At 38.7% G+C, this 12,278-nt stretch overlaps 1 protein-coding gene across 24 annotated transcripts in view; it reads left to right on the top strand.

Moving 5' to 3' along the window:
* Window positions 1-12,278, top strand: part of DMD (dystrophin) — a 1,120,784-nt gene that overhangs the window by 1,051,702 nt on the left and 56,804 nt on the right. For all 24 annotated transcript variants that reach the window (XM_071750505.1, XM_071750583.1, XM_071750574.1 and 21 more), the window contains 2 exons: window positions 4,662-4,736; window positions 9,649-9,850. In XM_071750505.1, the coding sequence (XP_071606606.1) occupies window positions 4,662-4,736; window positions 9,649-9,850 (277 nt within the window). The remainder of the gene's footprint in view (window positions 1-4,661; window positions 4,737-9,648; window positions 9,851-12,278) is intronic.

Raw genomic sequence — 12,278 nt, 5'->3', positions numbered from 1 at the left:
GTAAATGATAGCATTAATTATTATTATTATTATAGGAGTCAAGGCTGAGACTCAACTGGTACTAAGCAGTGTTACTTGATTAATTTCTTTCCTTTGTGCATTTGTCTCATTTGCATTTTTAAATTACAGTTCCTAAAGTGGTGATATATGTCACTGTAGGGCATCATTAGAAGATTTATATATGAGTTTTGGGTAGGAGGAAGAAGCCCAGAATTCTAATCAGCTGGTCAGGGATTTGCAGCTGTATTGAATTGATGTGAGATGAAGCTTCTTGAAAAGTCAGAGTGCTGTTAATGTCTGATGAAACATGAAAGCTTAGTGGCTGGTAGTGGAATTATGCTGTATTCAGGGCCGTACAGTCAACAGTTTTTAACCTCAGTTAGATAGGCATTGTCAGAGACAGCAGTGACATGTAATTCCCAAAATAGTTTATCCACTGCAGGAAATGCATTTATGAACAGTTGTATGAGCATGACACAAGGTATGGTTGAGTAAGACTTTCAGGTTTTGAAGGAGTACATCACTGTAGGTTCACACTTTTGTCCTTGCAAATAACTGAGAGTAAAGAAGCAAATAAACAAAACTACAAAAAAGTGAATACAAACAAATGAAAAATCAAACATAAATTTTATCAAATGAAGACGAGGGTTTGACCTGATGAGATTCTAACTGTTTCGGTGTTAGTTGTTAACTTGCCAAATTTTACTCTTGAGTTATGAATTGAAGCTTTTATTTTCGGTTTGATGGTATCTAGGTAGTGAGAAAATTTCTGTTCATAAAATCAAGTGAAATGCCTATGTCATGTGTTCATTAATTAATTGTATTATAATAATACAACAAACAAGCAAGCATCCTCCAGGTAGAAGGGACTTCCAGGGTTGGCCTTAGATTACTTTGTGTGTGAGAGAAACAAATCAAATGAACAACCTTTGACAGGAGGTAGTCTGGCCTGTCCCAGAGATTTTAAACACTCAGTAAAATTAGTCTGTCATAGATGACAGCACATTACCAAATGAAACATCCCAGTCATTCAGCACTCTAAGCAGCTGTAGTGTAGGGTTAGTCAGTTTAAGAACCACTATGGAAAGCAATTCAGTTATAACACTACTCGAAGCCTGTTGTCTGAGTTAGAGATGTGGCTATTTAAGAAAAAAAAACAAGGTTCCTTCCATGCTGAATGCTAAATCTCTTGTGAAATAGTTGTGAAAAATTAATTGCTTTCCAATTTACTTTGTGGAGTAAGATACAAGCATATGAAGACCTGTTTTTCCTCCAAAAATAATACTCATATCCCAGTGTAAAATCTATAATTTAACACTGTAGAATTGAAAGAAAAATCTGCATGGTCTGACTTGTTGATATTTTGATAGTCAGTTGATATTTTTGTAGTCAGTGAGACTGACTACAGAGAGGAAGGGGGCCTGAAAGCATGCAATGCCACACTTGGCCTCAGAGCCAAAAGGTGACAATACTGCTACTTCCCTAAAACCTGAGATGAGGATTCCAAAACCAGCTCCTGGCATTGCTTATTGATCATTCACAGCAGATCTTTCTTGGCAGCAGTGACATTAAGGCTTATAATTAATTCAGTGTATGTTCCATATATAGGAAAATAGATGTAAATGACAGCACTTTGAGGGTTGTTTTCATGTTTTGCTCTTTCTGCCCTGATCAAGGCCTGAAATGTGCATGTATATTTAGTAATACTTCTTAAAATGTAAATAGGAAGTAGGGAAGCACTTTCCAGAATACTTGGAAAATTTAAGGTAGGCTTCTTTATTTAATCCAATTTAATCCAATGCTAGCCATAATCATAGAATCATAGAATTTTCAGGGTTGGAAGTGACCCGTAAGATCATTTATTTCCAACCCCCCTGCCATGGGCAGGGACACCTTCCACTAGATCAGGTTGCTCAGAGCCCTGTCCAGCCTGGCCTTGAACACTTCCAGGGATGGGGCTCCACCTTTCTGGGCAACCTGTTCCAGTGTCTTGCCACCCTCATGGTGAAGATCTTCTTTCTAACTTCCAATCTAAATCTACTCTCCTCTAGTTTGAATCCATTCCTCCTAGTCTTATCACTACCTGACATCCAAAAAGTCCCTCACCAGCTTTCTTGTAGGCTATATACAAAGGTAAAAACATAACTGAAGTCACAGCGTGTTTGTGAGGGTTGGCTTGATTAACTTCCCTTCATGACAAATTGAAGTTGCTTTATTTAAATTGCTCACCGTGTTCCACAACACGTTAAGAATCTTGAATCTATCAGGATGATTGTGAGAGACAGAGCTGGCAGGAACAATACACAGGAGAACTGCCTGGTAGAAAGGTGTATAGAACCATACAGAGAAAAAGGAATTGTATACAAACCTGAAACCTTCCCTTCTGCTGTAAGATGTTTTTTAGAAACATTTCACAGCTTTATTAAGATACACAAAACTGCTGAATTATCAAACCTCAGATTACTCATTCAGACCAGCTTAATTAAAATTAATGTAATTGTGACTATATTCCCTTTGCTACCCATACCTGTATTGCATTGTAAATTATGTTGAGATAGTTAAACCCAAGCTACCACATTGCAAACAGCTTTACAACACCTCACCACATATGCCAGCAAAGAACTGTTGTGTATGTGCCCTGTTTTGCATCATTTTCTTTCTCTAGGACTCTGCCAAGCTTAAAAGTAGCTTAATGGGCTGAATAAGACCTTTCCTCCGAGCCAGTATATGTTTTATTTAATGTTCTTTTTGTATGTACATAGCAGTTTATGTTTCCAAACACTTTCCCATCATTAACTCCTTGGGCCCCATGGGTTTCATTGTAAATCAAATGCATTCAGCTGTGCGGCCAGGAGCTGAAACTGACTGGCAACAAACAGTCCTTGTCTTTGATAGAAAAACCTTCAATTACAAGATGACCAAACCAATCTGTTGGGAATGGTCCCTAAACCATTTAAACGTCAAGGAGTGTCTGTGCCCAGGAATTAGTTGGGTAGGTGGTAGGGCCAGCAGCAGGCTGGCTTTGCTCCAGGACGGGTGACCGTGCTGTAGCCACTCCTCACTGGGGCATGGGGATGTGCTTCCCAGAGCAGCTGCCCTGTAGCATCCCTGGGAGGAGCTTGGGGAAACAATAGTGCTCCCAAAACCCAACCTTGGTGGCTTATCCGGGTTCTCTTTGAGGAAGGTACCAGGTTGCAGCTGCTCACAGTTAGTTAGCTATAGTTACACGTTGATGTACTCAAGTAAACAAAATCCCTCTGCCAGTCGTGTGCTCGCTTCTGTATCCTGCCTTTGACTCTGAATATGGCAATCGGTGATGTATCTGCACTATAGTCTTGATATGCCAAATCCAGCTGTAAATTATGACGTATGTGCTGGTACTGATGGCAGGAATTCAGCCACGGTAGTTTCAGCTGTACTTTTAGTCAATTTTCTCTTCATTCTTTTTGTAAATGGGGTTTGCCAAAGGCCACCCTCAGTAGGTGGCCAGGGACAAGATCAGAATAAGCACATTTTCCTCAGTCTGGCTTCACGGAAGACAAGGATGCACATGCAGCTTCCTGGGCAGATTTAGTCTAAGACAGCCTATCATCTCTTTTCAATTTTGTCTAGTGTTCACTTTGCAGACTACACACTGGTTGCTGTGCCCTGCCATGGAGATAACCAGAATTTAATGCAGAATATTTAAGTAACTGGTAGTGAGCCTCTTGAGTGTTAAGAGGCTTAGATAAGTTCTGGTGTGGTGTAATTGTTTTGATGTGTGGCCCACCTCATTCTGGGAATGTCCTGGGAGGTTTTTCCAAGATGTAGTTAAACTGTTCAGTGGGGACTTGTGTTGGTGTTCTTATTTTGTCAACTGCATGAGGAAGCTCCAGCAAAAATCGTGCCACAGTTTTTTCCTAGCCAGGTCCAGTTTCCTGCCATGCTGCCAGGGCCCACTGTGGGGTCACTGGGATTTTGAAGGTGGGAATCTGGGAGCTCACCTGGCTGGCGGAGCTGGCGTCCTGCCTGGAGGGCTTAGCATCTCAGGGCATGGCTGGGCTCTGCTTGGATAGAAGGCACAGAAGTTTTTATCCTAAAGATTTTTAGTTTTAGTTTTGTGGGCTTTTAATTTTGTTTTGTGTTGGGGTTTTTTGGTTGGGTTTTTTTTTGGGTTTGGTTTTTGGGTTTTTTTGTTTTGATTTGGGGGTTGTTGTTTGTTTGGTTTGGTTTTGGGTGGTTTTGGTTTGGTTTGGTTTCTGTTAACCCTAGCTGAGAGCTGCCTGCTTTTCCCTAGGCAGAGCTCTTTGGGGCTGCTGCATGGGGCAGAGGAGGAGTTTCAGAACCTTATCTCTCACAGTGCCTGCGGTGTGAAAGGCTGCGGTATTTTCAGACAACACTGCTGCAGTCACTGATGTTGTCCTTTTAAGTGCTCTTTAAGTTCCGTGCCTTTGAAGGGAAGGAAGTAACACTTGAGGACTTAGTGTTTTAATTTTGGATGATTGATTGTCAGGGTTGAAGGCGTTTGCTCAGTGAAGCAGAGTTTCTAACATACTTGTGTTTTTCTGTGCTCTTTTAATCAACGAGTATAATCTTCTAGTTCAACTTAGCAACGTCTTTTGAGTCTGGTTATTTCGGAAGCATAAAGCTGATCTTTTATTTTAATATTTCTCCCCCTGCAGCCGACCTGAACAACGTCAGGTTCTCAGCATACAGGACTGCCATGAAACTCCGCAGGCTGCAGAAAGCCCTCTGCTGTAAGTATGTGCCTGTGCCTCACCCCCTGCCAGGAACCCATAAACCAACCCTCTGTGTTGGTTTATGACCAACACATAAGTTTAATCACAATTCTCAGAAGCAGAAAAACCTCTCCCACACATACCCCTAGCTCTACCCAGTGCGTGGAAACCTCTCTTGAGCAGGGTCTCCTGCTGCCACCTGTTAGCGTCTCTTCTTAGAACAAACTGCTGGGTAATCTGCAGAGCTGGCAAGATCAGAGCAGCAAGTCAGAAACAAAAGCTAAAATCCCCTGTGTATTTCTTGTCTTTACACATTTTACCTGGATGGTTTCACTGTGCTTGTAAGTGGAGCCACATCTTGTGTCAGACACAGTTGTACAGCTTCAGACCAAAGATTGTATTATACTGGGAGCAGTGAGAGTTTGGGTGAAAAATCTCTCCAGAGCTAGAGTTGCTAATGTGTTAAGTTGAATCTTGAACCCTGAGGGGCTGTTGCTGTGTATGAGGTTATCACAGTATACATTTAGCCTCATTTTTCCCCAACTTGTGGTTGTGTTCAGAAGTCTCTCATCACCCATACATTAGTGGTGTGCATGTTCTAACATTTTAGTTCTCTCAACTCGTGTATGGTATTCTACCTGTCACTGGGGTTATGTTTCCTCTTCATTTTTTTGTAACCAGATAGCTAAATAATTTGCTTATAGTGTTTTGGTAATCCAGTCAGTTGCCAAAGTAAGTAGTTGATTAGGCAGTACAATTTGGAGGGTTATTAAAACATTTTAACAGTCATTATTTTGGCATTTAATTACAGGGTTAAATTTCCGACACAGTTGCAAATGTCTCAACTGTTGATTTATCTCAAGTTTGGATTTGTGCTCACATGCTTTCTGGAACGGTGTCAAACTTTAGTGTTTTTGAGCATGTTTACTTTTAGGCTTATAAGCATGGGTGAATTCCACAAATGAACAGACTTAATTTCTGAATGGATAAAAAAATAAAAAAGAAAAAGAACAAAAGGGGGAAAAAAAACCCAATAAGTAATGAGTCTTGTAACATAACAAATGCAATGACAAAGAATGAACTGTGGTGATCAGGGACACAAACATCTTTCCATGGTGCAGCACTCCTGCCACACTCATTGTGGAAAGGTAAAGAAACTGGAGTGATATGAAGGAAGCATTTGTAATCCGTGCAGCACTGAAGTAAAGAACTAAAATTTTTGCAGTTGCAGGTTTCTCTTGGTGGCAGTGCACAAGTGTAACTTGTGACACATTTTTATGTCTGGAAGTGCAAAATTTTGCATCTTGTTATATCTGTATTATTCCCATTCCTCCTACTGACTAACTGTTGGGCATTGCAGTGTGGAATTGCAATTATGCACTGAAGTCAGTTCATCTCTTGAGGTTACACTTAGGTAGATTTCTGAGAATGGATGGTTTCAGAGACAAGCAGTGGTGCTTACACTGATTACTTTAGTACATTCTTCATACTTGTATGTAAGGAGAAGTATTTAAGGAATTTGGTTAGCAGTCTCTGTTCTTACAAATATTTTTGCTTAGAGACACCATCGTATTCGTGTATTCTGTGCTTTCAATGTTGCTTGTGAACTCAGTTTAATTAGATTTAAAACAAAACAAACCTCAAAAAATTCTTTTTCTGCAGTTTGGCAATAGTAGAAATACAGTATAGTGCTGGATTTCAGGGCTCCTACACATAGGCAAAAATCCTTGAACTCCACTTGCGGTAGTGTTGCTTTCAACTCTTTTTATTTCAGTTCTTAAAATGCAGGAGTTTAAATATATTTTAATATATTTAAATATATTCTTTTCTGCAAACTTCATAAAAAAGCAGAGTAGTTTTGTCTATTGAGGAACACTCCAAAGATGTGTGCACAATAGGAGGTCTGCAAGAGGGAAGGTACAGTCTATTTCTCACTGGCAGGAATAGAAACACTTTTAAAAATGAACTATACATAGAATTTAATTCTTTTCAGTTTGTAAGTCAGTCCAGTGAACATTAAGGTACTAGGATATTAAACCTAAAAAAGAATATGGAAAAATGGTAATCCTTAATAATAAATGCATGTGTATTGTCTTGCCTTAGAAGAGTCTAGTTCTGTGACTGTATCACCCCAGCCTTCAAAATTATTGTGGGCATGCCAGGAGTAACTATTGCACCTTTTCTTTTTTTTATTTTTTATTTTTTTAAATGTATGGTTTCCTTTGATAGTCACATCAAAGCATGTTGAATTTCTTGTTTTACTACTTTTAAAAGATCTGATCTTCAAGTGCAAACCACATCTGAACGTTGTGATGTCAATAAAATGAGATGTATTCACAAACTTCTTGGAGGTGCAGCAAAAGAAAATACTCAAGAACTTCTGTTAGTGTGCTTTTTCCCTTTAATTTTATGCAGGCTAAATTAAATGTATTTTTTAATGGACTGGCCAACAGCAGCAGGTTACAGAGGAAATGGTCTTGCATTTTGGGAATACCATTAACACTTTTTATCACCAGCCATGTGCTGAGTTTTCCTTAAGTTCAATATGTGCCATACTTTCTCCTGCCTGGTAATTGTGACTTCTGTCCTCCATTGGTTAGGTATTTCAAGTCATCTTTTAGACTTTTTCTGCATTCTGGCCACAGGTTTAGTGTCTAGTTGCAAGCATCCAAAGGTTTTGTCTCTTGCCTTGGAGGCCAAAGAAATATTTACGTAAATGACTTAGATTTCAGAATAAGCTAGAAGCTACTGCCCTCATGCATTTTGGAATGTTAAAGGGTAAAGACCAATATAATAGAGTGGCACAGGACCCACAGAAGTACAAAGCATAATGAGCTGCATTTAATTTCAATTAAAGCTTTTCAAATCACTGCATGATGCTGAATATACAACTCCTCAATAAGTATCTGACTACTGGGACTTGTCTTTTGGAAGCCTGTCATTCACGGGACCTCCATATTTGCTTTCAGGAAATACACAAATTCCTGGTTCTGGGAAAGGACCACATTTCTTTAATCTTGGTGGGAAAGATGCAGGAGGAGTTTAATGTGGCAAAGGCCAAAGCTACTATTCTTCCCATTAAAAAAAAAAAAAAAAAAAAGTTCCCTAAAGCAGAGTGTGGTGGCAAGCACTATTTGATTGTAAGATGATGAACATGTGTTATTAACTTCAAGATAGGACAAGAGGTTGATGAAGAGTGGAGTAAGAGGCTTTTCAGAAGCTGCTGCTTATTAGTGGGAAAAGCTTTCACAAAGTGGAATGACCCATGTTTAGCAGTAGCTGCATATGTAATTAAGCTGCCACTCAGATGCCTGAGGGGTTCATTTAATTACCGTTGATTCATAGTCTCAAAGGAATCAAGAGTTCAGCCTAAAGCTTGGAGTTAAAGGTACTGTGAAGGCAGTGCTTTATTTCCAATTTGACTAATAAATGATTAAGAAGAAAAGCATCTTTCTGAGACTCTTAGGAATAAGTCTGATAAGTATGTTTCTGTGCTATGTAACATTGACCTTAGAATAGCTGTATTTTATATGCTAGTAGGTTAAACATAATATTCCAAAAGATTTTCTTGTAATAAATACTTATATGGTAATGTGAAAAAAGTAAAATTCCACTAAAACCCTGCACAAAAGTTAAAATCATTGGTGTAATAATGGGAATAGCATTCCAAGCTTTCCGTATTCACCCTGGCACTGAGTATGTCAGGCCAACAGGATGAATTTTTCAGAAGTGCTTAAGGGATTTTGTAGAAGAAGTCCTTATTGATTTCCAGTGAAATATAATACGTCTGACACTTTTTAACAATTATGAAAACCCAATGTATGGTCCATGCAGCATTACCAAGAACCCCATGTGCAGCTGAAGTATTTTTTATCTCCACTAGTTCATGAAAGGGTCACTTTCAGCCTTGGTAAAACAGGATACTCAAGGGTGAATTTGGCAAATGTGCCCTTAAGCTGGATCAAGTTCTAAAAAAAATCCTGTACAGATTTCTGCATTTAACCTCTGCACAATTTTTTATGTTACTAAGCAATGTTGCTTATGAGGATTCAATAAAAGCACATTGGCAGCAGGAAGATCTGTGTCAATAATCTAATTTTTCTGATTTCTTTCGTTCTTATTCCTGTTTTACTATGTAAGCCAACATCCATAACTCTCTGATTTGGTCGTCTCCAAAATGTGATATTGGTGTTAGTCTGCAGAAAAGGAAGTTAAATCAGTTTTTTAAATGTCCATGACAACTTTTGTGTATTGACTGTTAAATTTAAATGTGCCTTACCCCACAATGTGATAGAGGTGCAGTGTTAAAATTTGCTTAATTAAAAATGGATAAAATTCAGTAACAAATACTAAAAGAGGTAATTTAATTTTTCCGAACCCATTTTTTTAGCCCGGTCCTCACAAGAAGAAAAATGACAGAGGTTAATCCCAGCTCAGTTGTGATTTGTTTGCATATTTCTTGTGGCATTTGGTTTGGTTAGATTGCTTCACTTCTGTAAGAAATGGATGGCAGGTCTCAGAAAAACTGATTACATGTAGTATGCTTAGAGCACATTTGGCGAATGCAGTAGTCAAATGTTATCCTATCTGTAGGAACTTAAGACATGAAATATGCTATTTTTCACTTACATAGTGATTTATGTGTAATATTTCCATAGGATCCAATAGCATAATAGGTACTTTACAGCTTAAAAAATGAACCAGGTTTATAAACTCTGCCCCTTTAAGACCACAGCTGAATAAACAGTGCACCTGTAGGAAACTTGAAATCAGTCCTGCGTGTGACTTTCAGAGGAGGTAAAATGCCTGCTCACCAGGTGCATAAGCCAAGTAAATGGTTCTGTTTATTTTTTTGATTATAGGCAATACAACCACTGCTTCTATTCGGTCTCCATTACGTTGTTTGAGGGTTTTTTAATTATTTTAACAGTGGATCTCCTGAGTCTGTCTGCTGCGTGTGATGCCTTGGACCAGCACAACCTCAAACAAAACGACCAGCCGATGGATATCCTGCAGATCATTAACTGCTTGACCACCATTTATGATCGACTGGAACAAGAGCACAATAACCTGGTCAATGTTCCTCTCTGCGTGGACATGTGCCTCAACTGGCTGCTGAATGTCTATGACACGTATGTGTGGGGGTCCTGAACATGGGGTGCTCGGGAGCTTCCCCAACAGCACAGAGGGAAGGAGGAAGGGATAATGAGCCATCTGCCTCATTATAAACACGAGTGACTTGAAACTGAAAAAACCCAGAAGCTGAAGTGAAAGTGTAATAAACCTAATGGTTTAATGGCTGAATTAACTTAGCTGAATCAATACAGCCCTCGGTTAGGCTTACTAACCTAGCTTTATTAAGCTAAGCAATGAGAAATTTGGAAAACAGAACTTTTGAAACAGCTTTTCTGGGATTACATGTCCTCAGCTGGTAATAGCTTTGCATGACTACTGAAATTTATTTAGATAAATAAATTCAAGGGAAATGTCAAGAAGCAAAAATACGAACAATACCATGTAGGCTCTTGCACATGTCTGTGCTTTCAGATGTTAAACCTTTTCAGAGCCATCCATTTTCTGTGCTTTTCAATCTACAATTTCTTCCATCCAAAGACAGAAGAGGCTCATGTCTTATCCAATGTGCTTACAGCCCTTAGGAGACAGAAAATTTGAGGAATACTTTATCTGAAATTGAATTTTTAAAAGTGTCCCTGCAACTATAAATATAACAGAGCAGATTTATCTTAAGAAAATTCATGAGTGTTCCTATTCAGTGAGTTCATGATGTTGCTCATAAGGTATAGACAAATTCCAACATATGATCATAAGCTAATTTTAGAATAAACCATTATTTATGTGTTTCGTGAATTTAGTGAAAAAAATGGTGATGGAAATGTTTGTGTTTTTAAGGTTCTTATCAGCCACATTCGGCAAGACTTGCTCATTACTGTAGCAGAGTAAACATTTGCCTATAGAAATGGAAGGACATGGGTTAATTGTATTTGCATTAACATTTTTAATGGTATAGAAGTACCATAACATTGTTCTTCCATCTCTCCTTCATCACAGCAGCTTCAATGATCACCTACCAAAAAACCCCACATATTTGTATTGAGTCTTTTCCTGCAAAATCACCCTTGGAAAAAACAGTTGCTTTTACCATACTCTCTGCATCAGCTGCAATATCCTGTGAAATGCATTACCCAGCTTACATTATGTTTCTGTGTACTTTACTGGTAGTGGGGAATGGGGCTGTATTCATTCAAGTGCCAGGTTTTACTGCTCTAGTCTGTTTTGGCTTCTGCAGAACTCGGACCCACTTCTCAGTTATCATCAACCAGAAATTATACACAAACAAAGATACCCAGTTAGCTAGGATCTGTTAATCCAGATCATTCCACAGACTTCTCCTAAACTGGATTGTGGGGTTGAGATTTGCTGTGTCCAGTCTAGTTTTCTTTATTTTGCACTGTGCTGAAAGTAGAAACATTAGAAATTATAATTGGCTGCCTCCAGGCCATTCCCTAGGTATGCCAGGGAACTGTATAGTGCAGAATACAATGAAACATAGAGGTGTTTTTTGTGAGAAGAAAGCTTGTAGCTATTTTGCTGAAATTCAGGTTTGAATTATGCTGATAAGAGAGGTGACCTTGGGGTTATATGTATTTAGTTCTCATTGTATACTTAATAGGCAGAGATCAACTGAAGTGCATAGCTGTACTGGAGACATTTAATTAAATGCACTGAATCTTTACTTTTCTTATAATTGAAAACTGTCATTTGTGAAGATACTAATCAAATTTGCAGTCAATGAGCGATCTAATTATGGGCACAGCTCTGTAAATCCAGCACATTTCAGATTTGTTTTAATTGATCAGTCACTCATGCTCATTTGCAGTAGCATGCTAAATTATTGGTTTGACTTGGGAGGAGAGGACAGTGAACGGAACAACTCTTGATTCCTGCAAGTTTCAATTTAGTATGCCTTGCTGGGAAAATCATCATTCTACGTTCTTCTCCTATATAATTTGCATGAGCCTGGTATTCACCAGCAGGAGTTTCTGAGATGTTAATTAATTTGGAAAAGATGTGAGGGAGAGAAAGATGTGGGTCTGCAGTGTGGAAAGCACAGGTAAAATAAGCAAAAATGCTTATTTTTGATGGAAAATGTGAGATTCTTTAGTAAAAGGCTGCAAATTCTAAATTTGGATTTGCCCACCCATTTCTGAGGTGAGCAGCGTGGCTAAATGGGCACCACTGGCTCCTACAATGCTTTTGTGGGATTAAAAAGACAATATGCATCTTTGCTGAACAGTGAAACCTGATGCATGACTGAGACAAGTCTATACATGATTTCACTTTTTCCAGTGATGTTTTTACTGGTGAAGCTTCAAAACTGTTGACGACTACTTCAGAAAAGTCATTTTTAGACACTGATGTCCTCCTGTGTTGTCTATGCCTTGGTTTGTAGTAGACATTATATATTTGAAATGATATCAGAAGTAACAGTCTTGGGGGAGGTCAGCTGCTGGAAGTAAATTGACACAAACCAGATGACTA

Source organism: Heliangelus exortis, chromosome 1 (genome assembly GCF_036169615.1).
Source record: "Heliangelus exortis chromosome 1, bHelExo1.hap1, whole genome shotgun sequence".
NCBI classification, from domain to species: domain Eukaryota; kingdom Metazoa; phylum Chordata; class Aves; order Apodiformes; family Trochilidae; genus Heliangelus; species Heliangelus exortis.
This window is presented reverse-complemented; position numbering and strand designations above follow the sequence as displayed.